This window comes from Cordyceps militaris (assembly GCF_000225605.1).
Source record: "Cordyceps militaris CM01 unplaced genomic scaffold CCM_S00001, whole genome shotgun sequence".
Classification (NCBI taxonomy): Eukaryota; Fungi; Ascomycota; class Sordariomycetes; order Hypocreales; family Cordycipitaceae; genus Cordyceps; species Cordyceps militaris.
This window is the reverse complement of record NW_006271969.1, coordinates 2,648,032-2,672,013: the sequence shown is the minus strand read 5'-3', so window position 1 is coordinate 2,672,013 and position 23,982 is coordinate 2,648,032. Positions and strand designations below refer to the sequence as shown.

General features: G+C 54.8%; 11 protein-coding genes across 11 annotated transcripts; 7 read left to right on the top strand and 4 right to left on the bottom strand.

The window, feature by feature from the left end:
- Positions 1–1,849: 1,849 nt before the first annotated feature.
- On the top strand, positions 1,850–2,635 carry CCM_00850 (acetyltransferase, GNAT family; the record flags this gene model as incomplete). The annotated part of the gene is made up of 1 exon (XM_006666009.1): positions 1,850–2,635. One exon carries the CDS (start codon positions 1,850–1,852, stop codon positions 2,633–2,635), a length of 786 nt encoding a protein of 261 aa, XP_006666072.1.
- Positions 2,636–3,200: 565 nt separating this feature from the next.
- Positions 3,201–5,525, bottom strand: CCM_00849 (C6 transcription factor, putative; the record flags this gene model as incomplete). The annotated part of the gene is made up of 3 exons (XM_006666008.1): positions 3,201–4,409; positions 4,466–4,915; positions 4,965–5,525. 3 exons carry the CDS (start codon positions 5,523–5,525, stop codon positions 3,201–3,203), a joined length of 2,220 nt encoding a protein of 739 aa, XP_006666071.1.
- Positions 5,526–5,837: 312 nt separating this feature from the next.
- Positions 5,838–7,492, top strand: CCM_00848 (efflux pump antibiotic resistance protein, putative; the record flags this gene model as incomplete). Its single annotated transcript, XM_006666007.1, has 2 exons — positions 5,838–5,978; positions 6,029–7,492. 2 exons carry the CDS (start codon positions 5,838–5,840, stop codon positions 7,490–7,492), a joined length of 1,605 nt encoding a protein of 534 aa, XP_006666070.1.
- A 115-nt stretch (positions 7,493–7,607) lies between these two features.
- Positions 7,608–8,649, bottom strand: CCM_00847 (zinc-binding oxidoreductase, putative; the record flags this gene model as incomplete). The annotated part of the gene is made up of 2 exons (XM_006666006.1): positions 7,608–8,455; positions 8,505–8,649. 2 exons carry the CDS (start codon positions 8,647–8,649, stop codon positions 7,608–7,610), a joined length of 993 nt encoding a protein of 330 aa, XP_006666069.1.
- Positions 8,650–9,324: 675 nt separating this feature from the next.
- CCM_00846 (HET domain protein) lies at positions 9,325–12,158 on the top strand (the record flags this gene model as incomplete). The annotated part of the gene is made up of 3 exons (XM_006666005.1): positions 9,325–10,711; positions 10,832–10,968; positions 11,019–12,158. 3 exons carry the CDS (start codon positions 9,325–9,327, stop codon positions 12,156–12,158), a joined length of 2,664 nt encoding a protein of 887 aa, XP_006666068.1.
- Positions 12,159–13,087: 929 nt separating this feature from the next.
- On the top strand, positions 13,088–13,984 carry CCM_00845 (uncharacterized protein; the record flags this gene model as incomplete). Its single annotated transcript, XM_006666004.1, has 2 exons — positions 13,088–13,170; positions 13,234–13,984. The coding sequence occupies 2 exons, from the start codon at positions 13,088–13,090 to the stop codon at positions 13,982–13,984; spliced, it is 834 nt and encodes a 277-aa protein (XP_006666067.1).
- Positions 13,985–14,621: 637 nt separating this feature from the next.
- Positions 14,622–16,590, bottom strand: CCM_00844 (cysteine synthase B; the record flags this gene model as incomplete). The annotated part of the gene is made up of 7 exons (XM_006666003.1): positions 14,622–15,221; positions 15,287–15,647; positions 15,700–15,760; positions 15,820–15,910; positions 15,957–16,080; positions 16,131–16,323; positions 16,377–16,590. The coding sequence occupies 7 exons, from the start codon at positions 16,588–16,590 to the stop codon at positions 14,622–14,624; spliced, it is 1,644 nt and encodes a 547-aa protein (XP_006666066.1).
- Positions 16,591–17,950: 1,360 nt separating this feature from the next.
- CCM_00843 (MFS drug transporter, putative) lies at positions 17,951–20,097 on the top strand (the record flags this gene model as incomplete). Its single annotated transcript, XM_006666002.1, has 9 exons — positions 17,951–18,094; positions 18,156–18,289; positions 18,346–18,595; positions 18,655–18,830; positions 18,885–19,084; positions 19,153–19,510; positions 19,561–19,626; positions 19,674–19,727; positions 19,782–20,097. The coding sequence occupies 9 exons, from the start codon at positions 17,951–17,953 to the stop codon at positions 20,095–20,097; spliced, it is 1,698 nt and encodes a 565-aa protein (XP_006666065.1).
- Positions 20,098–20,453: 356 nt separating this feature from the next.
- Positions 20,454–20,879, top strand: CCM_00842 (oryzin precursor; the record flags this gene model as incomplete). The annotated part of the gene is made up of 1 exon (XM_006666001.1): positions 20,454–20,879. The coding sequence occupies one exon, from the start codon at positions 20,454–20,456 to the stop codon at positions 20,877–20,879; it is 426 nt and encodes a 141-aa protein (XP_006666064.1).
- Positions 20,880–21,388: 509 nt separating this feature from the next.
- CCM_00841 (acetylornithine deacetylase) lies at positions 21,389–22,683 on the top strand (the record flags this gene model as incomplete). Its single annotated transcript, XM_006666000.1, has 2 exons — positions 21,389–22,439; positions 22,490–22,683. 2 exons carry the CDS (start codon positions 21,389–21,391, stop codon positions 22,681–22,683), a joined length of 1,245 nt encoding a protein of 414 aa, XP_006666063.1.
- A 113-nt stretch (positions 22,684–22,796) lies between these two features.
- On the bottom strand, positions 22,797–23,963 carry CCM_00840 (methylthioribose-1-phosphate isomerase; the record flags this gene model as incomplete). The annotated part of the gene is made up of 1 exon (XM_006665999.1): positions 22,797–23,963. The coding sequence occupies one exon, from the start codon at positions 23,961–23,963 to the stop codon at positions 22,797–22,799; it is 1,167 nt and encodes a 388-aa protein (XP_006666062.1).
- Between the last annotated feature and the right edge of the window lie 19 nt (positions 23,964–23,982).

The window sequence follows — 23,982 nt, the reverse complement described above, 5'->3', positions numbered from 1 at the left end:
AGACTGAAGAAGAGCAGAGAAACGATCTGCCAAGTTTGCCAAGGTCGATTGCCAAGGTGCTAGTCTTGTACAAGTGGAAAAGAACAAGAAGAAAAAAGGAAGGGGGTGTGCCAGGGGATCTTCTTTATATCCAGCATGGACATTGGTGAGCTGAGGCACCGGCAGGGGGGGGGGGGGGGAGGGCAGCCTATCCTGATAGCCGGGTGGGCGGGCACGTCTGTAGCATGCCCATCAATCCAGCTGCCTGAATGGCTCGGAGCTGGAAAAGATGGCGCGCATGACCCATGCAGCTCTGGATCGCTCTAGGGAATTTTCGTCGTCTCTTGGAGCTTGTTCCCGGGGGATTGGGCGAGGGTTTGAAGAGGGAGTGGTGTGTGGGCTGGCTGTGAGAGGCATAGCGTGGCGAGGCGTCTAACTTGGTAATTTGGGGAGCAACAGTCCCGGTACAACGGGGAGTCGAGTCAAGAAAAAAATCCCGAAAAAATCTAATAGACCAAACGATGCGTTGCCGCAAAGCCAACCTCATGTAAGTGATGATGGTGTGTGTGTCGACGCTGGCGCCCCAAAGGGTTCTGCACTAAGAATACATTAAATGGGGGCAGCCCGCTAGCAAAATAAAGGACGAGATTGAGCCAGTGAGAGATCGGAAAGGCAACACGTTGCGGCGCCACCGCGTGCCGTCTTTCCCAGGGCCAGTCTTCTTGGTACGGGTCGGTAGCGAAAGAGGCTTCTTGGCAGCCGATTGGCCAAGAGATGCGTTTGCGGGGGGGAGAAGGGAGAAAGGACGCTGATGATGATGGTCTTTTTTTGTTGTTTGTTGGACAAAGGGGGAAAAATTGTTGGTATTTATTCAAAGGAGTTGTGCAACTTGTGAGTTGCCAGTGTTATCAGTGTTAGACAGTCTACGGAACAGGTTGTTGAGACAGCCGGCGTGATTCTTTCAGCGGTCATCTCCTCATTATTAATTCGTACAAATTTTTTGTTTCTCAAATGCACAGCTGCGACTAGCGCGTGTGCCTCATCGGAGCCTCGCTGATCCCAGGCCAAGCCCATTGGCCCTTTGCTCTGGACCCCCTTCCGTTTCAGGCCACCGAGTCGCTCAATAGTTCTCGACTGATTTGACTTTCGGTCGATGTCCTGGGTAATTGTAGAGTTGTATGCAGGTGCAAGTTGAGCGTGCTGCCTTGCCTCTTCCAAATCTGCCTGCTCTGTCTCACCATCCGTTCCCCGGTGCGCTCTCATCCTCCTCCTTCTCCTTGGTCCCCGTCCCGCCTCATTCTCCCTCTCAGCTTCCCAACTAGTTAATACCTACGAACTAGTTATTCTCCCCAAACCTTCTAGGCTGGTCTTACTTTCGGGTTACCCGGCCCCCCGCTTTCCCTCCTCCACATGCTGCAGTTCCTTCATGGGTCCTTGCTCAATCAAGTACTCCGTAATAATATGTACTCCTATGTACACACTCTCTCTGTACGGAGACAGATTACGAATTACAAGTTCAATATTTTGCTCACTCCACACTCCCACGTGGGCGACTGCCCGTCGCGGATTGCAGGCTTCGACTTCTTCAGCTCTGTGTCTGTCCTTAGCGACCGAGTAGACTCGGCCGGACTGCCGATTGTTCATGGCATCCGGCTGTCACTCTGTGAGCTTTTTTTTCTCTCGGGTTTTTTTTTACCAGTGTCGCGCGACTCACACCCGAGACGCACGAGCAGCCCGTACCCGACTTTTCTTCCTTGCAAGCTTTCACCTATTCCCCTCGTAATCACCATTCTTGGATCTTGCTACTGTCAGTCCTGCCAACTCACCTCGTCCACATTGCATCGCCAGTCTAGTTATTGACGCGCGCAGCATGTCGGCCACACAGACTCAGATGGCGCCGTCGAAGCCTGCCGCCGCCGCCGCCGCCGCTGCCAAGGAGGAGCCCGAGATTCCTCAGCTCACGTACGCCATCGCGCAGACGGCCCAGGAGAAGCGCGATGCTCTGCGCCTCGTCGCCGACACCATCGCGCAACAGCGCCAGGTCGCGTCCTCGACCATGATCTTCCACCCGGCTGTTCTGGGGCCCTTTGCGGCCCTGCTCGCCGGGGTCGCGTACCAAGGCCGCAGCGACTGGGCCGGCACCGTCATCCTCGTCTCGGGCATCATCGTCGCCTACCTAGCAGCCATACAGTACTACACCTACGGCTACGTGCAGCGCGCCGAGAACTTCAACTGGCACAGCTTCATCACGCCCGCGACCGACAAGCCCGCGCAGCAGGAGGACACGGTCATGTACGCCCGCTACGCCGACCACATCATCGCCACGCTCGTGCTGCGCCTGGACAAGGCCAAGAACCCGCACAAGACGGCCGCATCGCAGCAGCAGCGTGGAAACGGCTCGACGGCGCAGGTTCGCGCCTGGGCTACGCGCTTGCGCTACCGAGGCACAGGCGTCGGCGGTGACATGCTGCGCAATGCCGTAGGCCTTGCCCGCTCCTCACTGGGCCCCGCGGTTGTCGTTGAATTCAGCCATCCTCATGCGCACACTGTTGATACCACCAAGTACTTTACTGCACCCTTTGCGCGGCGCGAAAAGAGAGCGCGACAAGCCCTCGCGCAGGCCATCAAGGATGTCGACGCAGCGGCCAATCAATGACCGAAGCTATGCCATGTATTGTAATACCACAATTCATATAAATATATATGTATATACCATAATAAAGTGTACATTGAGCGCGCCATTCGTTTGCGTTGGTAGATACACATGAATCCACGTGCGTCGAGCAGCAAACAACCACCAATCAACAAAAATTGCCAACACCCCTACGACTGTGACAAACGAGACAATGCTTCAAGCAAGCAGCAACATGTCTCGTTTCAGCGAGCCTACATGGACCGTTAGCGCATGGCGCCAGGTGTGCCTCTTTGACCCCCCCGTCATGCAAATCCGATTGGCATGCCAGCCACAAACAAACCCACGATGCTCTTTGGCGTGCTTGGCTGCCGTCTTGGCCCGCCTTGGCTGCAGATGCTGGACCCTTAGCGTCGATGACGGGAACAAGGACATGACCGGGCCCCTTTGCTTCCATCTTTATGAAAGCAAGCGATTTGTTCGATATTGCGGTCAGTGCGACGTGGTAACGTGCCTGACGCAAGACCACAATGACGAGACCACAAGTCAATTGATCATGACTGGTTCCATCTTCATCTGGTCATGTTGCCTAGTATCCCTCCACATGGTAGAAACCACTGCCGCTCTGTTCAGAGACCAGCTGCTCCCAGTTCACCCACTGGTCCAGATCCATTTCAAATGACCCAAGATCTGGGAACTCGCCGAAGCACTCGGCATTGAGTGGCACTTCCTGCGTCTTCTCGGGGCCGGTATTCATAATACTCGTATTTCCAACTCCTTGCTCCTTTCTTGCCTTTGCTGGTGCAGCCATCTCCAGCTTTTCTCTCATCGCCCCGATATACGCCGGCTCCTCTGGTTCCGGCATGCCCTCTGCCTTCTTGGCCGCGACGTACCCGTCCCAGACCTCGAGCGTCCACTTGCTGAGGGCCTGGTAGACGGCCTGTGCCGACGCCTGTCCAAACGCGTCCGGATACTGCGAGAAGACGCGGCCGATGAGCGCCCACACCCTGTCCAGATCAGGGCTGCGCGTTCTGCGGCGCGCCTCAATCAGCACAAAGAGCATCTTGTCCCACAAGTACGTCGGGTTGAGGCGCCACGCAAACTTGCGCAGGGACCGGTTCTCGCCCACCATGGACGCGTACTCGAGCAGCTTGGCCGCGCTGGAAAAGGCCACGCCGCGCTCCGCCTCCGTCACCTGCCCGCCCGAGTCGGCGAACCGCCGCGGGTTGTGCGCAAAGAGGCGCGTGTTGCAGATGGCGGCGCGCATCATGCACGTCACCAGCACGTCGAGCGGCCGCGACGGGTCGCAGTAGCGCAGATATTTCGTCTCAAACTTGTCCTCCAGCTCGTCGATGAGCGCGTCCTTTTCTGCAGCGCTCATGTTGGAGGCGGTACCAATGTCGCCCCATGAGGCGGCCGACGTGCCGGCCATGCCTGACAGGCGTTGAAGCGACTTGGACAGCTCGCAGCGGACGAGGCACATGGTGATGGATGTGATGGCCTTGCGATCCTTTGGCACTTCTGTCATGGAGGGCTGCAGGTCTTCATCCTCGACGTTCCACGGTACCCCCGCGTCGCCGGTATGGATATCCAGCGACGGCTTCGCGCCTAACAAGTCGGAAGTGCGAAAGTCTAGGTGTGCAATGTACCACCACAAACGTCTTCTCATTTCTGTCTCGAAGAGCGACAGCCCGAGCAATGTTCCGTCACGGTGTAATCCCATCTTCTGGGCCAATCGTAGGGCAATACCGCATAGGATATGTTGAGACTCGTATGGCATGGTTCCACGCATCCCCATCTGACAGACATTTAGCACCAGTGCTCCAAGAGAGGTAAACTACGACCATGGCATACCATGAAAAGACAGAAAGCCCTCAGAGTCATGGGGCTGGACGTGCTGAGTAGCCGGGCCTGTCTGAGGGCATGTCTGGCAATAGCCCTGTACCTTGAGAACATTGTCCTTTTGCTCTCCTTGAACAGTGCCTCGCATTGCTTCTCGTCGACAACGCTAATGGTGGCAAAGTAGAAGCAGAAAATCACCGCTTCGATAGGTTTCGACACTTGTTCCTTGCGCTCTGCAGCGTCTCGCACAGACTCCCAGAACGTCGGAAGGTGGATAATCTTCATGAGCGGATCAACTCTGTCCATGTACACGTCCTTGAGCGCATACAGGCAGTGCAACGTGGGGTGGCAGTCGCGTAGGGAGCCGTTGAAACCACAGTTGAGAGAACTTGATCCTAGGAAGAGATCGGTTTCGTCCTCGTCATCGTCGCTAAGGGGGGTGAATTCGTCGGGGTGTCGAAACTGGTTCCCATCAGTGTCATGCTGAAAATGAAGCAGCCAACATATTTACCTCGCCGTTTGTGTCTGTCCACAAAGTACTGCTAGAGTCTAAATTAGCAACAATAAAACATGGCTCGTTGATATTTACACACTTGTCGTAGTATCGCGAGTTACCCTCCACGTTGACCACGTTCGGCCCTGACCCGTGTGTCCCGACCAACGCGGAGCGAAGCCCCATCGGCGGCGAAGCAGCCTCGGCCCTGGTCGTGGGCGTGGGCACTGAAAGGTTTGTTATCGATTCTGTAGCAGTATAGCTCTCAGATGCGCCGTCTTCTGAGATGGCGCGCGCCATGCTCCTTCGCTCCTCGACGCCGACCTCGAGACCCCGCGTCTTGAGCATGTCCTCATAGCGCCGCAGCTTGGCGTGCATCGTCTCTCGCACCGGCTTCGACCTCGTGCGCCTCCCGCGGACCGGCATCACATATTCGCACTCAACGTTGGCGCGTGCGCAGTTGCCGCACGGCTGGACGCGGTCGCACCGGACCTTGCGCTGCCGGCAAACGAGACACGAGAACAGAAACGTCTTGGCGCTGCCATCGGCGCTGGTTCTGGGGGTGTTTTCCGGAGCCATGGAGCTCGGAAAGAAATTCTCTTTTTCATCGCGATGGTGAGAATAATTTATTTTCGCAGTTCGGAGTTGCGCGCAGTACCCCGAGGCGGCGGATGCTGTTGGTGTAAGGTCGGGGCTCGGGGCCAATTCTTTCTTTCTGGGCCCCGAGGTCCAACCCCGAGCTGGCGCCACTCGTCAGCTTCACTTATAAGTGCCGGCGTTGACAAACATTTGTTTTGTTAAATTAGCAAGAATACTCTCCTCCAATCTCCTTTCTTATTTTAAGAAATAAACCTCCTGGACTACTACGTATTCTCTGTTCTTCCCGCAACAATGCCAACCGAATCAGCGCATGACCAAGAGAAACAACCAGGCGATGCAAAGCCAGTCGCCCAGCTGGTGCAATACCCGCCGGTGATTAAACGAATTCTCATAATGGTTGCATTATATCTCGCCTTATTCCTCGTTACTCTCGTCAGTATACGTGGTCAAAGTACCACCCATCATTACTCACCAGTGTATAGGACCAAAACATTGTCGCGACCGCGATCCCGCGCATCACCGACGAGTTCCACTCCATAAACGACATTGGCTGGTATGGCAGCGCCTACCTCCTTACTACTTGCAGCTTTCAGCTCCTCATGGGCAAGGTCTACAAGTACTACCCAGCAAAGCCCCTCTTCTTTGCAGGCGTCCTCTTGTTCGAGCTCGGTTCTGCAATTTGCGGCGCGGCCCCGAGCTCCGTTGTCTTCATTGTCGGTCGTGCCGTGGCCGGGTTGGGTGCTTCTGGTCTATTCTCTGGCCTCATGGTCATCATGTTTCATACCATTCCGCTCCAGCAGAGACCGCTCTGGCAGGGTGCCGCGGGAGCCCTGTTCGCCGTCGCCTCTGTCATTGGGCCGCTTGTCGGCGGAGCGTTGACCGACAACGTCACCTGGCGCTGGTGTTTCTATCTCAATCTTCCGATAGGAGCAGTGTCCCTTCTCGCCACGATATTCCTTGTCGACCTGCCGAGCCAGACGCTGGAGCCACGAGCAAAGACACTGGTCGGCAAGTTTCAGCAGCTTGATCCCCTTGGCAATCTCGCCTTCTTCCCCGGAATTATCTGTCTTGTCCTCGCATTGCAATGGGGCGGCACCAAATACTCTTGGAGCAATGCCAGAATTATCATTCTACTCGTTGTGTGCGTTGTCCTTGTCGGCGTCTTTGTCGCGGTTCAGGCTTGGAAAAAAGAAGGTGCAACTCTACCGCCTCGCATCATCAAACAGCGCAGCATCGCCGCCGCCATGTTCTTCTGTTTCTTCAACGGCGCCGGGATGATGGTACTTCTGTACTACCTCCCTCTCTGGTTTCAGGCCATTAAAGGCGCTTCGGCGGTGCAGTCTGGCCTCATGCTCCTACCCACCATCCTCTCCGTGGTCGTGGCGTCGATTGGCTCTGGCATCTTCATCTCCCGGGTCGGATACTACGCTCCCTTTTATGTCGCCAGTTCCATCTTGACGCCCATCGGGGCCGGTCTCATGTGCACATTTACCACTTCAACCAGTCAAGGCATGTGGATTGGCTCACAAATCGTCTTGGGCTTCGGTGCCGGTCTCGGTGTACAACAGCATCTAAATGTTGTGCAAACTGTGCTAGAGCGCTCTTATATTGCCGTAGGATCTGCTGCTGTTATTCTTGTTCGCTTCCTCGGTTCGGCAATATTCCTTCCCATTGCGCAAAACGTTTTTCTCGGCCATCTCGTATCAAAAGTGGCAGCACTGCCGGGTATTGATGCCGAGGAAATTGTCAGAGGCGGGGCTACTGAGCTGCGATTATTGGTGCCTGAAGATGAGCTCGATCAGCTTCTTCATGATTACAATGCCTCTATTGTCAAGGTGTTCTATATCGCGGCTGGTACCTGCGCCGTCACCATCTTCGCTAGTGTCTGCGTCGAGTGGCGCAGCCTCAAGGCGAAGGCTCAAGCCGAGGCTGGAAAGGTGAAGTAATTTCATGATTTTGTATATTATTATCCTATATCAGCGAATCTCTCATAGAATATATATTTCAGTGTATATTCGACTTGGCTTGGTGGAATATTATACAGATACTGGTCATGGTCGATCAAATCACGACCACCATTTTATGACCGCCGCCGCCACTTTCCAGAATTGTGTGAATGTCTTGGATTTGATCCAAGTTGAACTGACGAATTGGAATATTGATTTTACCATCCTTGACAGCCGAAATAAGCTCTTGCCAAGACATAGACATGAAATCATGCTGGTCACCCCCATAGGAAGTAAGTCGGCGTCTCTGTGGTAAGTCGGTGATGGGCGAAAAGTCGCTAAAGGCCCATTCGCCTCCCTGGATTCCTGTCATGCAAACAGTTCCTTTTGGCTTGAGACATAATATGCTATCTTTCAGTGTTCTTGTTCCTATCAGCTCGAGGACCTTGTCAAACTGCTCCTCAGTCGGGATCTTCTTGGCAACGCTGCCGTCGTCCACGTAGACAATGTCTGCGCCGCTGCTTCTCAGTAAAGCTTCGCGACCGGCAGAACGGCTCGTTGCCCCGATTCTAGAAGCACCAAGATACTTGGCCAGCTGAATACCAGCTAATCCGATGGAGCTTGTAGCACCACGAATCAGCAGTGATTCCCCGGGCTGGAGGCTCAACGCCTCCGTCAACGAGCCGTATGTGGTCTGCAGCATTTCTGGAAGAGCTGCCACCGTCGCCAAGTCTAGGCTAATATCTGGGAAGGGAAGAACGAATTGACAGGACTGGCAAGCGTACTCTGCATATGATCCTGGAATCTCGCGGCCCAGGCCGCCCATGCACGTCGCAACAAGAGTACCAATGGGGATGGGAGCAACCTCCCCGGTGGCATAGCCGGCGACTCGGCCAACGAGCTCGATGCCGAGAATTCGAGGAAACTGGACGCCGGGAGAGTGACCCTGCCGCGTGAACATTTCTTGCCATCTTGTTAGCTTGGATAGTCAAGAATCTGCGCGAACCTTTACCTGCGCGGTTGATGCCGAATGCGAGCACTTTGATGAGTATTTGTCCCGGCTCCGGTACTGGGACTGGTACATGTCTGATCTGTAATACTGAGACTGGCCCAGGCGTCTCACAAACGACAGCCCTCATCGTAGCTGGAATATCCATTAGAGCTGTAGGCTTCTGATGAGATGAGATGGTTCGGTGGTTGATGCAGTACTGTTGGACTCAAGGCGGGGTTGTATGGAAGCTTGTTCTTGCATTGCATCCGGATTTGTAATTCATCATCAATCCACTAGTTATTAGTTGGGTAGTTGTCGACTCAAGGGTATGAGTTAGTTATCCACTAGCTATGGTGATGGAGAATCGCCCATCGTTTCTCGACTCTATGGTAGTAGTAATAATATCAAAGAAAATTTAGAAAATAAACATAAGAAAGCGAATTAGAACAAACAAGATGGTAGTAATAAGGGAGGTGTCAAGTATAGATAAACAGCCATACGATGGTGTGCAGGAGACAGCGACTTAGTTTGTTCAACCACCACTGTAACTAATGGTAGAAAATTACAAAAAACCTACCAACTACTCAATGCCATGACTCCAAAGTAATCAAGTAATGCATCACTTTAATGCATCAACGCCACTCAGGCGCTGGATATCTCTGTGGGTCGTCCTGCGCACATTCTTACTTGGTAGTCGGGCGAGTTCAGCTCGCGTTTTCTCCTCATTCGAATAGTGGCAGAGTGGCGTACCGCGCTCACCAGCATCCTCGTATCAATATCTACCTCATCGCGTCCCCAAACTGAACAGCTGCGCGTCCTTCGTCCGCTCACAGCGTTGAAGATGGATTTCCTGCCGCTACCGCAAGACCCGACCTATCCAACCCCGGATACGCCATATCTCTCCTCCGAGGACTGGGACCTTGGCCCTTTCCGAACGTACTTGGACAGGAAATACCAGGAGCTGGGTCTCGCCGAGGTGCCTCAGCTCGCAGCCGACAACGGGCTGCTGACGCTCCCGTTGCAGCGAGTCTTTGACGCGATCCCGGCCGCCAAGCTGCAGCCGTTTGTGCAGACGTGGCTGTGGTTCGGACTCTTGGCCGAACTGTTGAGCCTCAATGAGCTCGAAGACGGAACACGCCTGGTCAGTCTCGACCAGGCGCGGGACGAAATGGCTGCGCTGTACCGTGAATTCTCAAAGGACGGCGAGAACGGCCGGCTTCTGACGGGCGTCGCTATCCTTGAAAAATCCGACATATTTGCTCAGCGGGTACGCTTGGGAGGAGATCTCGCGCCTCGCCTCCGCTACATACATCGCTGCCTGACTCGATCCGTTCTCATCATCAACAACTCTTCCAGCCAGCTGGACTATGCCATCCGCTACTCCATGGCTGGGCTTGGGGAGCTATTCATGACGAGCATCTACGCAGGTAGCCATTTAGTAACCCCGCGCATCGTGCTACCAGCCTCGGCGTTCAACTGGTTTAGGGACTATCTCAAGGCGGGCAACGATCTCGAGAAGCGGATGCTCAGCGTTGGCTGGTGCCCGAGTGAGATTGAGAAGCTGCGCAGTCTTTTCCAGGGTGTCGCGTCTCTTCATTATGTCACGAGATTGCGGCCGCGTACCAAGCCCGGCGATCATGTCCACTGCACCAGCTATGCCTGCCGAGCTTTTCAGATTGACATCTCGCAGTACAAACCCAGCCACGTCAGCCCAGAGTGTCATTGTGATGACGTGCATGTAGATGAGGCAGAATTGGGCCAAATTCTAAGAGAGACAGACTCTTATCCCGTGTTGAAAATCGACACGGGGTCGGATGGCACTGGGCCCGCGAGTATCAAGATGGAGACGTACAAGCAAGGCGTCAACTATGTTGCGTTGTCTCATGTCTGGGCAGACGGCTTGGGAAATCCCCGCGTCAATGCAGTGCCCAACTGTCAGGTGGTAAGAATCGCCAACGCTGTTGCAGGCCTCAACCGTACAATGAATACCGGTGATGGTTCACAGTCCGAATACCGCATCTGGCTTGACACAATATGCTGCCCTGTTGAGCTCAGCGGAAAGGCCATTGCTCTTGAACGAATTTCTGACGTCTACAAAAACTCATCACATGTTCTTATTCTCGACTCGTCCCTCACATGCCTGAATACCACGACGTGCGACGTAGCAGAGATGTTGCTCAGGAGTTTTAGCTGTTCTGCCTGGATGCGAAGGCTTTGGACCCTTCAAGGTATTTCTCGCAGTTTCCTGTTGTATCCTTTTTCCTTGTCTTCTTGAGTCTTCCTTCACTACCCAGCGTCTCTCGCTGAAACCTCCTTCCTCGCTACTTGACTGACGCGAGGCGTACCAGAGGCCATTCTTCCTGGAAGTCTCTGTATTCAATTCGAAGACAAGGCAGTTTCGGCTTCAGACTTGATGCGCGACCTATACCTGGCCGGAATAAACGATATGCGCCTCCTCCGAATTTGGCACGACCTTCTCAACGAGGTAGGCAAGCGTCCCATGCGTGCAGCAGCTCAGAATCTGATCAATGACAGTTTAACTACATACAAAACTTTGATACGGCTAGCCGCAGTCTAGAAGATACCTACTTCAAGCCGCAGCTCGTCGCACTACAAAGGTCCATTCATTTTCGAACGGTCTCTGTACAGTCTGATGAACCCCTCTGCATAGCCGTCTTGATGAACCTGCAAATAGAGGGGCTCACATTAATGACTGACGGCGAGCGACGCATGGCGCGCGTCTGGGCCACATTGGCTGAGACTCTGGGCGGAATCTCAACGTCGTTGGTATTTTTCCTCGAAGAGACTCTGTCCCTCAAGGGCTGGCGATGGGCCCCGAAAAGCCTCCTTGGAAGCCTCGGCGAGGATTCCACGCTCGGCATGGATGAAAGATCGCTGCGCTTCTCTGTCCCACTGCCCTTGACTCCCCTTTCTCTAGGCACGCCGACTCCAAGAGGGCTTCGCATGAGAGCCCAAGGCGCTTACTTGACTGTCACTCCGATACGTGACCACTTTGACGTGCAGCCGTGGGCGGGGGTCACCAAGAGATCCATCGAAGCTCACGTGCTCATATATCGCGAGGCGACAAAGGAGTGGTATCGGCTTGCCGACTGGCACCGCAGTCGTAAGCTGGGGTCGTGGTCTGACGAAGAACGGAAAGCGTACGATGAAAAGTACCCGACGCCCATCTTTGACTGCATCCGATCCAACAGCGCCGCCCTCGTGTTCAATAATTTCGACGAAGAGGCCGAGATCAATGTTGCCATCTTGGGCAAGGCGCAGGGGTGCCTGGATGATGACGAGGAGCAAAAGGCGATGCTCTTCGAGCGCGAGCGCACACTCATGTGCTGGCGTCTGGGCGAGCAGGAGGTGGCTCTGCTCGACAAGGTGATTGCCACCGCCAACAGACTGGCGGATGACGAGGTAACGGCTAGGTTGCTGGCGTGTGGCAAGGAAGCTAGCCCGCAACGTGACGAATGCGTTGCTGAAGTCAGGAAGTGGCTGGAAACGACTGTTGGTCGGCAGTGGAAAGAGGATGTCGAGTTTTCGCAGCTAGTGACGACTATTATGGGAGATGGCATGGAAGGCTACGCCTGGCCTTTGATCTTGGTGGACTACTCAAATATTATTCACATGGAGGATTCCGTGCACGATCAGATTTGGTTTATTGACTGACAGGTGTGTGTTTGAGAAGAGCGCACTCGGTTTTCAACCCATCAGCTGGGAGCGTCGCGGCCAGCCATTTCCAGATGTTATTTATTCTAGCTTACTTAGTTAGGGCTGATGAAAACATCGTTGAGGTGATTGAAAGGCTGCGTCTTACGTGTAGGTGATTGTTCACTAACGCATGGTCATTTATTGAGCAAATAACAGGGTCCAGACATTGAGCGATTTAATTAATACCTAGTAGTCTCTCTTCGTTATACCCAATCACGACCCTCCAACGGCCTACCATGAATCATCACTTCCGGTATGAGGCCAAGGTTCTAGTGCTCTGCCGGGTTCTTGAAAGCCGTCGCGACAGAGAACAAGAGTCTAGAGAATAAAGTTGGGGATCAATGGATGGCTTGGCACACATATCTCGTTGGACTGACGCGTCCTTTTTAGAATCATCTCGATACTCTGGAGAAATAGGGCTCAGTGTCATGAGCACTAACCCTTGGCTAACGAAACCGGTGGCAGAGAAGCTACTGGGCACGATGAAGAGGGCTGGAAAACGGTCTAGACCAGGTTAGAAGCACCTGTTCAGGGACCAAGGTTCGCGGGCCGCGCCGTCAGGAACAGGAACCCTCTCTTGCAGCAGCCCTAGTTCGACGCGCCGGGCATGGTCGCGTGTCATCTCACCAGGACGGTCGCGTCTTCTGGGAGGATTCTCGCCTGGTCGTGTCGTCAAGCTTTTGGCGGCCGTTGATATGACGACGGACAAACTGATTTCCCAAATCACTTTGTACTAAAAGCAGATGTAGCAACTATAAAATAAGGCCGAAGTGCCTCTTCCCAGCATCGTTTGAACTAAGAGGCAAGCACTTCTCGCCGATTCCCCTCGTTCTTTTAGCAACCGAACTATCTTTCCCGTTTTACTTCCCGTCCTTTCTTTAGACACCATGTTCTTCAAAACTTCCACCATTGCTGCCGTTGCAGCTCTTCTCCGTGCTGGCGAAGCCCTCCCCCCTGCTCGGAATGACAGGTAAGACTTACACGACACACACACTCTCTCTTCATGCCTTGACCTTCCACTGACCCGAGGAAGCGTAAACGGCGTCCCGGCCATTGGAAAGCGCTGGCTCGACTGCAACAGACCTGTGCAGGGCCTGTCCCTGGACGACTGCCAGCACATGTCCAAGATTGGCTTCGGCTCGATGGGCAAGAACAGCGACCACGACAACGGCGCCATCTGGGTCGGCGGCGACGGGCCCACGACCTTTACCTTTACCAACCGGGCCGACGAGGGCGTGACCGTCGTCATGTGGCTGCAGACGGACTACAAGTCGAGCTTCGTCAACGTGCGCCAGCCGTACGTGACGTATTCGCTGCCGAGCCCGGGCGACGCCGTCACCGTGTCCGCGGCGCAGGGCATCTCGGGCGCCTTTGCCGCCCTCCACCGCGACACGACGCTCAGGGACGGCCACATCTTCAACACCTGGGGCGAGTGGTCCACCGGGCCCTACGCCACCGTCGACGTCTCCCGCCTGCCCAACATGGACGGCGACCGCATCGAGATTGAGACCCCCGGCGGCTGCCGCGCCAACATGGACCGCTGCGTCTTCACCTGCAAGAGAGCTAGCCGCTGCGGCGCCTCGGGCGAGTACAGCCTGCAGAGTTGTGAGGCGCACTCGCAGGCTGGAAACCCGCACATCGGCCATGACCATCAGTTCGTTATCCCCGTAGGCGCGAGTGAGAGAACTCGGAACAGTGAAGCTGACAATTTGTCTAGGGGCAACCCAACCGGCGGCTGCGGCGGCTTCGAGAATGGCGGCCACGTGACTGTTGGCTTGTTCTAAACCTAAAGACCGTGATGCCCATCTCGATTCTACTTTGTGTGCCGAATTGCTCGACAGCATCTTCAACGTGTCGCCACCCACCACAACTCCGTGTACATGGTCATACCAGAATGTACTTGCTTCCCCTTTCTTTCATTCGAACAGTAATGATGGGGAATAGTATATATAACTGTGTTATCCGCTTTCACTCTATTCTTGTTGGTGTTGGTGCTGAGTTGGGAGTCGCCCACCACTTCCCCAGACGAGTAGTTATAGTTATTGCCACGAAAATTATATTGAGAATCGGAATAAAAAGATCCAACGATTATTGCAGATCGAGTCTAGTATCACGCTTTCTATTATTCTGCACAACTCGCTCTTCGAATTATGTTCTACTTATAGTCACTATACCACTCTTCCTATACACTCCTTTCGATCCGCCACCAGGTGTACCTGAAACAAACACCTGAGTGGACGGATCTTACAGCCTCATTAAAAACTCGGAAGTGTTTCTTGAAGATTGATATCTATAATGTGTAGCTAGTACCCTGATATTCGCAGTATGCATGCAGACAAATCATGTTGCAGCAGTATTTCGTCGGCTCCAAGACTGGCCCAACCCGCATCTACCACTTCTATAACCGTTCTAAAACTGTCTCTATACCGTGACTGTAGCCGTCGTAGCTGGTGGGCGCTGAGCCTCGCAGAGCTGCAGCCACGAGGCCTGCTGCTCCGGCTCGGTCTTGGTGCAGGTCTGGGGAGTCGACAGCGTCGTGATGAGGCCGTCGAGGCCTGCGCGGAGGCTGTTTGCCTCGTAGCCCTTGGCGCGCATGACGCTGGCGGCGACGCGCGCGCTGTCTCCGTCGTAGCACACGACGAGCGTGTCCTTGCCCGCGAGGCTGCCCAGCTCCCCGCTCGGCGAGGAGAATGCCTCGTCCAGCTGCGTCCAGAGCCGGCGCAGGACCGAAGGGTCGTAGAACGGGCTCGCGGTCCCGGGATGGGTGAGCGGGACGTTGACGGAGCCGGGGAGCCGGCCCTGCTCGAAATCGGTAGGCTGCCGGAGGTCCAGGATGGCGGCGTTGTCGCGGGGGTGCAGCGCGGCGCTGAGCTTGGGGATCTCGCACGTGCACGTCTCCTGCGCGCGGCGGATGAGGTCGTCCATCTGTCCCTCGTTGACGTGGAAGTAGCCTTGCAGAGCCTTGGATGCCTCCCACTCCCACTTTTCATCGTATCTATACAGGTCGACCTCGAGGAGCTCCTAGTCACTGTTATCAGCGAGGTTGCGTCATTTGAAGCGATGCGAAGGCATGGAGGACCACTTACTTCATTCTTGACTGGTGGGAAGCACGAATCGTCGAGCTTGTCAAAGTACTCGCTGACGTATTGGTAGGGCAGATCGCAGCAGAGGAACACGCAGTTGATGAGACCGTCGGGGCCAGCAAGCGCGCCGAGACTGCCCTCGGCCTTTTGCTTGTCAATGTACTGGTAGAGACCCTTCAGGTTGAAGCCGGACGAGGGGCCGCAGACGAGACCCTGACGACACAGCTCTAGGGACAGACGGTACGACTCGTACGAGCCAACCTCTTCCACGTGGTCGACGGAAGACTTCCAAGGAAACGTGACGGGGCCGAGAAGGGCGTACGATCTCGGTCCCGGAACTCTGTCGCCGGCAGCAGTGCAGACACTGGATTAGGTCAGAGGTGGCAGCATTTCAAATCCAAACCAGGAGTGCTTACCCGAGTCTGAAGACGGTTGGCTTTGCGCCCTTGAAGTAGGTTCCGAGTCCGGTCATGGTTCCTGGCGTCCTGTTAGCCAACGGTCGCGTATAGGTGGTGCCGTAGTGCTAGTTAGCATACCGGATGTGCCCATGCCTGCGCAGATCAGGTTGATCTCGGGCAGTTGTCGGAGGAGTTGCGGTCCGGTCCAGCGGACATGCGATTTCCAGTTCTACATGATTAGTGTATGAAGCCGATGACGGTTCCTCACAACTCACATCGTCATTTTCGTACTGATTGGGGTTGAGGGCCTCGCTAGTCTCGTTGCCCAAACGCTGGGCGGCGCGGATGCCGCCACGCTCGTCCAGCGGCTCCGGTTGCGAAGGGCCGCCAAAGAGGGTGCTTGGCCGTGTCAGTGTCGCTTGTAGTGGACGTGTTTCACCCTCACATACATGTTGATGCCAAAGAGCTGCATGAGACGAATCTTGGCAATGCTGGTCTTGTTGCTCAGAAACGCGCGGATATCATCCAGGCCGTAGATGGCACGACCAACCAGCGACATGGACAGGACAGTCGAGCCGGAGCTGTACTCGACAATGGTCTTTGTCACATCGGGCTTGACGCTCTTCTCGAGCAGATTCAGAGCTACCTTTGGTCAGTGTGCTTCTGACGTGGTCAGGATCAAGCGGACGGCATACCGGGCATGCACTTGACGTTGTTGGCCGGATGCATGGACATCATCTTGGCGAAGATGCGGACACCATCGCCATGGTAGGGGTTCAGCGAGGATGGAACCTCGACGAGGGGTAGAGGGGGGGCCGTGTCCGGGTCAAAGTAGTCTCTGACAGAGTCAGGCCCCTTGTAGACGTTGAGGGTGTTTGTTTCCTTCATCGTCGTTGCTTGGGCGGCCATGATTGTTTGTCAGCGCAGCAAACTTGGATCTCGTGACAGAGACAGAGGGCAAAACTCCAGCTCGAAGGGAGGGTATCGGCTCTGGTGCCTGAGCTATTTATACAGACGGTTCTTTTGTTTAGTTTTTCCTTGCCAACACAGTCACGCATCGCACAACAGCCAAGCCCAGCTGACGAGCAACAAACCACCCCCGGCACTTGTCCAACCCAGCTGTTCCATCAAATATGGAATCTCCATGCGGCCCTAGACGATATTTTCTTTGTTCAGCAGCTACGCTGAAAGAGGCATCTCGGACGGTCCTGCGAGCGCTAAAAGGTATGCATATCTTTAATCACGGACTCGGGCAGGACTCGACATGTGTGGGACGAATCCGCACTTGCCAACCTCCCAAGGTTGCGCTGAAGCAGATCTATGGGCACCGGCCGTGCTGGTAACACAAAGTTATGACTAACACGTGTGTCCATCCGGGTTGGCCAGGCCATGATTGCCTGCCCAGAGACTGTCCGTGATGCGAGAAGGCGAGTTACACCATGACAGGGGGGGGGGAGCTGTCGTGAAGCGACCTTGATGGGCCGGTTCGAGACCCGCCACTGTCGCAGTCTTGAATGCCGAAGGGATCGGCGGTTCAGATACTGGGTGCGGCGAAATCTGCCAAGCTTCAATCATAGCGCTGCTCGACAACGCCATTTAAGCGACTCAATCCTGCTCAAATAGAGCGCGGGCGATCGGCGCTTACGCAAGGCGCATACCCACAACTGTGTTGGACGTGATGGTAAAAGGGGACTTGACGATGGGGGCTGCTGGGTGTTTCTTGTTTCCTTTTCTTGCTCTGAGCCAAAGAGGAAGCTGTCGGAGTTTAAAAGGGAATCTGACAAGTGACGTGGCGGCTTCTACTCTGCCAAGACGAACAGGAATACAGTTACATCCACCAACTAGTTACTATAGACATATCCACGTCTACTTGGCGACTAATCTTCTATTTCGCAGCCCCCATGCACGGATCTCAGCCTCTGCTCGTCCATGGCATGTATTCCCACATTAATCATGGCCATGGGCACAGGGCGATTTGACGTTTTTAATCTAACGAGGCCGCAGCGGTTGTGTAACCCACCCCCTTCCTTCTCGATCCCTGGTTGCTTGAATCAAGCCAGGGAGCATGTGGTTTATAATTAGGGTTAATTGAGCTTGCCCTTGTCGTCACCCAACGAGTTCCAGTTTCGCTGCTCTACTTTATCTGATCCAAGTCGCCCACTCTAAAAATTAAAAAATATTCTTCGTCCAATTGCCCCCCCAATCAGAACCTGATCCAATTGACAACTCACACACAGGGCCGGACTCGAAGCAGCCAACTACCTCACAAATGGCGGGCGCGGAAAAGTCTGTCGTTGTGGCCGCGAGGCCGACGACGGCAGATGTCAGCACGCATTCTGCGAGTGATTCCGAGGGCTCTGCGACCAAATTCAACGAGCAGACCAACTATGTTCCGAGGAGCACCATCATTACGGTATGGCAGGGGGGACAGTTTCTTCCCAGCCAGGCCAAGGCAAAATGCTGACGAAAAGCAGATATTTCTGGCTTGTGCCAGTGTCGATTTGGTCGCGTTGATGGACCAGACGACACTCGCCGCCAGTTTATACATTATCGGTGCCTCTTTCGGGTCCACGAAGGAAGTTTCCTGGATCGCAAGTGGTTACTTCATGTGAGTCCCCCAGGATCAAATCGGCACAAACCAGCCATTCGTCTAACCAATCGCAGTACGTCCACCATTGGCCAATTAATTTACGGTCGGCTGTCCGATATCTGGTCGCGCAAAGTCGTTTTGCTCGCCGGTCTCGCCATTTTCTTCCTTGGTTCCCTCGCCTCGTCGCTCGCGCAATCGGTCCTCCAGCTCACCGTCTTTCGCGCCTTTACTGGTATCGGTGGAGGCGGTCTCATGACCGTCGCGCAGCTCATTGTCAGCGATGTCGTGCCCTTGCGAGAGCGGGGAAAGTACCAGGGTATTCTGGTAAGGTTCTCTTGGTCTTGTCTCACGATGCGCGTCACTGACCAAGTTGTTGCAAACAGGGCGCCGTCGTCGCCATCGCCAACGGTATCGGTCCCGTAATTGGAGGTGCTCTCTCGTCAAAGTCGAAAGAGTCCTGGCGCTGGATCTTTCGTCTCAATCTACCACTGACTCTGCTCACGACATGCTGCGTCGTCTTCATCATGCCGCTGAAGAAGGTGCAGGGAGACTGGAGAATGTAAGTCGGCTGGACAATGGTTTCGCTACGGGCACCGAGCTAACTGGTGGCAAGTAAACTAAAGGCCGTTGACTTTATCGGCATCCTTCTCTCTTTTGCAGGCATGATTGCTGTCATTCTCGGCCTCACATGGGGCGGAAGTGAATATCCTTGGAATTCTGCACCTGTCATCGCATCTCTCGCCGCCGGTGGCGTAATCTGCGTCGCCTTTGTCCTCTGGCAATGGAAAGGACCCGAGTATCCTCTGGTACCTTGTAAGTTGAGCATTGAATCTTTTCAAAAATACTCTGAAGATGCAGCCTCATACTAACTCGCGCGCCAGTGCACATCTTCAAGTCCAAGATCGTCAACGGTGCCTGTCTGACCATGATGATCAACGGCTGGAACTTTGTCATGCAAGTCTACTATGTCCCGACTTTCTATCAGCTCGTCTACGGCTACTCGGCCACCAAGTCCGGCGCTCTCCTACTGCCCATTACCATAGTGCAGACGGTCAGCAGCACCGTGTCCGGCCTCATTGTGCATTGGGTCGGGAGATACCGCGAGTGCATCCTGTTCGGCTGGGTTTGCTGGGCTGTTGGACTCGGGCTCATGTCCACTTTGGACGAACACACAGGCCTTGATAAGCAGATTGGATACTCTGTTTTGATCGGTATCGGTGTCGGAAACACGATGCAGCCGTAGGTACACCTGTTGCCTGTCCACGAGTTCCTCACTAACCTATGCACAGCGCCTTGATTGCCGCACAGGCTGGCGTCTCAAGACGTGACATGGCCGTTGCCACATCTTTTCGAAAGTAAGTACTCTGCCATGCCGTTCCGAGGCTTCCACTAATTGTCCCAGCTTCATCCGAAATGTCGGCTCAACCCTCGGCTTGGCAGTTTGTGGCTCCATCATGTACGTATGTCTCTGTATTATCGAGTACGTCTGGCTAACCCTATCTCTTCTCAGCAACAACGTCTTGAGCAGCGCCATCCACACTCTCGACTTGGACGACGGAGCTCTCAAGGAGCTTCTGCGCAACCCGCGCACGTACACAGACACGCTGTCCCCCGACGAAGCTGCCAGGATTCGCGGTGTCGTAATTCCCGCCTACAAAAGGGGATTTCGCCTCATCTTTATTGTCGGAGCAGGACTGGCAGTACTCGGATTTTTCCTCGCCTTCGTGTTGATGCCCCAGGTGTCCTTGTCACGACCTGATGACGAAAAGCTAAAGGAGGAGGGGCGAAAAGCCCACGAGGCGCGCAAGCAGAAAAGCAAGGCTTGAATCAAAAGCAAAAGTGTTTTAAAGTAGGTCATGTCACAGGGTTTTAGAATGTAGAGGAGTGAGGCGATTCGAGCCAAAAATTTAGATGTATAGAGGGGTCAAACATGAACGACCCGAAAGCGTGGTAGAAGGAAGTCTAGATGTATTAATAAGCTAGCGCTAGAAGGAAAGTAAAGAAGGATTGATCTGCAGCTCGATGTATTTTGTTAGAGCACTGTAGTTGTCCTTTCAAGGTATCCATCCACTGATTGGGCTGGAGAGTTTGCCGCTTGGTCTCGGCTAGTCTCTAGAGTGTCATTGTTGCCTGATGGTGTGTTGGAACTGCCAAAAGCCCCGAGTTCAAACTTTTGCCAGATATGCTTAATGCCGAATCTGGAAGGTGGCTAACTAGGATCACCAGCATTGTCGCTGCAGGAAACGAAGGCGAGCATGTTTCGAATTGGGGTCCTGCCTCGAGTCCGAATGCACTGACTGTCGGTGGTATTGACGAAGACTGGAAATTCTGGGACCTGTCCAATTTTGGAGCAGCAGTGGACATCCTAGCCCCGGCAGCGAAAGTTCTCACGATTTCAAGCAAATCTGACCAAACAGTGAGAGAGTCGGGAACTTCTCTCGCAACGCCGCTTGTTGCTGGTATTGCACTCTCATGGCTTGCGTTGGAGAGCTTCAGCAGTCCTCAGCACTTGTTCGACAGGATCAAGGCTCTGGAGACTCTTGGCAGGATTTCGGGCGTACCGGCTGGCAATATCAACTTGCTTGCCAACAATGGCTTCTCCGGCTAGTACCGCATATTCATCCGAGGAAAGATGGCCGTCGATGTTGGAAAATTCGCTGAGCCTCTAGGCTGGTACTTAGAATCGCGGCAAAGTCGGCCACGGGTTAGATAGCTGCCATACCACGGCGAAGCCTGAGCAAAAGTCCAAGGGAGCGCCCTACTCTTTCTTGCTCACGACGCCACAAGGCACCAAGTATGATGAGCTAGCAAATTCAACACCAATCTTCGGGCAGTGCAAGTCGTTGTAGCTATTCGGAGATGTCTCATATGATACCAGTATAATGTAGTAGGCAAACAAGAAGGATGATTTTCCCATGCCAGGGGCTGCCATGTCAAACGGGCAGTGTCGTGGTGCGCCGCTTTGTATCGGCGCTAACTGGTCTCTCCACCCCCAACATCAGCGAATATTAGATCCATCATCAGGGACACATCACACATCCTGTTCATCCACACCTTGCATTATCAACAACGGGTCGGCATTTGCATCAAGCCGCCGCGAAAAAAAAAGCACCAATCATGCGCATCCAAATAATCGTCGCTGCGCTCGCGGCTCTGCCGGCCGCGCTCTGCCTGCAGGAACAGACACCTCTCAACGGGCACGGCAAGCTGCACGGCGCCGCCCGAGACAAGCATGCGCCGGCGTACCGCTCCGCCCTGCTTGACCTGCACCGGAACCTGGTCAGCATCCCGTCCGTGTCGGGCGCCGAGTTCAAAGTCGGCCAGTGGCTCGTCGACTACCTCGTGAGCAAGAACTTCCGCGCCGACATCCAGTTCGTCGAGCCGCGCGATGGCACGCCCGCCGGGGCCCAGCGCTTCAACGTCATGGCCTGGCCGGGGCAGTATGACGACCCGCGGCCGCGGGTGCTCGTCTCCAGCCACATTGACGTGGTCCCGCCCTTTATCGAGTACGGCATCGACGACGGGCCCGTCACCAAGGACACCGTTATCCGCGGGCGCGGGTCTGTCGATGCCAAGGCCGCTGTCGCCGCCATGACGATTGCCGTCGAGGAGCTCGTCGCCGCCGGGCGCGTCAAAAAGGACGACGTGATGCTCGTCTTCGTAGTCGGCGAGGAGGTTGCGGGCGATGGCATGATTACCTTTTCCGAGGCCGCGCACGCCCGCGACGAGCCGCCGTCGTGGCACTCGGTCATCTTTGGCGAGCCCACTGAGAGCAAGCTCGTCTGTGGCCACAAGGGCGCGCTCTTCTGCGACCTCAAGGCCACCGGCCTCGCCAGTCACAGCGGCTACCCCTGGCTCGGCAAGTCGGCCAACGAGCTGCTCATCCATGCTGTTGCTAAAATCCTTGAGACCGACCTCGGCAGTTCTAAATTGTACGGAAACACAACGTTTAATCTGGGTATGATGGAGGGTGGCGTGGCGGCCAATGTAGTCGCGGCGTCCGCCACGGCCAAGTTTGGCGCCCGTGTCGCCATTGGGCCAGAGAAGGACGGCCACTTGATTGTCCGAAAGAGGATTCAGGCTATTCTGGATGAGATTGACAAGGATGCGTTTGAGATGACCTGCAACCCCGGCTACGGCACTGTGGACTGCAACTGTGATGTGGAGGGTAAGTGATATGCAGGTGCGGAGCTTGCGAATGTTACTGACAACCCCCAGGCTTTGACACCCTGACTGTCAACTATGGCACTGATGTTGCCAACCTCAAGGGCAACTTTACGAGATATCTGTACGGCCCTGGTTCCATCCTCGTCGCGCACGGCGAGAATGAAGCCCTGACAGTGGGCGACTTGGAGTCGGCTGTTGAAAACTACGAAAAGCTGATTGAGCATGCGTTGAGCCAAAAGTCGTAAGCGATGTACTCGGGTGAGTAATTTGACACGAGGCTACAGTGTAGGAATAGAACGTCCGCCATGTCTGTTGCATTATATACCATTTCATTATTCGAATCATAAATATCGCTTGGTCAAGCCTTGACAACCTGCGCCCAACGCTCGGGCATGATTTTGGAAAAGTCAAACTTGCCATCCGCACCCTTCTCGACAGCACCCTTCTCCGTGACGACGGTGTCAATGAGCTCAGCAGGAGTTACGTCAAAAGCTGGGTTCCAGACATTGATGCGCTGGTCGGCCGTGGCCACGCGCACCTTGGTCGTCTCGTCTACGGTGCCGTCGGCCTTGATCACGGCGCCCGTAATCTGAGTGAGCTCCGAAGACTTGCGCTCCTCAATCTTGATGCCGTCACCCGTCTCGGTGACGAGGTCGATACTCGTCGTAGGGGCAGCGACAATGAACTTGATACCGTGGTGCTTGGCGAGGACGGCGAGCTGATACGTGCCAATCTTGTTGGCCGTGTCGCCATTGCGGACAACACGGTCGGCGCCGACAATGACGGCTGCAATGTTCTTCTCGGCACCTCGCGTGCGGAAAAGTGCGGCGGCCATGGAGTCGGTGATGAGGGTGCTGGGAATGCTCTCAAAGACAAGCTCAAAGGCAGTCAGGCGGCTGCCCTGGTTGTAAGGTCGCGTCTCTGTGCAGAACGCGTGCTGCAAAAGACCTTTGGACTGCAGAGTGCGGATGATGCCGAGGGCAGTGCCGTGGCCTGAAGTGGCGAGCGAGCCGGTGTTGCAGTGGGTGAGCACCGAAATCTGCTTGTCGGAGCTGGCACCAGCCTGTGCGCGCAGCCACTCGGCGCCATAGTCACCAATGGACAAGTTGGTCTTGAGATCCTTTTCGAAAATCTTTTCCGCCTCGTCGATGAAGGCTTCGACAATTTCGGCCTTGGTGGCCGCGTCGCCGCCGGCGCGTATTCTAGCTTTGAGCTGGTTGATGGCGTTGGTAAGATCCACAGCTGTTGGGCGACTCTCTTTGAGATAGTCGAGGGCGGCGTCGATGTGGGCTACAATGTCTTGGCCCGAGCCTTCGGGGACAGGGCCATTGTGAAGCTCGACAGCGAGACCCAGGCTTGCGACAATGGCAATGGCCGGGGCGCCGCGCGTGCGCATGCTAGCGATGCTGTCAAAGGCCTCGAGGCGAGTTGCGACATTGTCGTAGTGGAATTCATGGGGTAGTCGGAGCTGGTCGAGGACCTCGAGCTTACCCCGGCTATACTTGACCGCCTGCAGAGCCGACATGACTGTAGCAGTGTTCTCT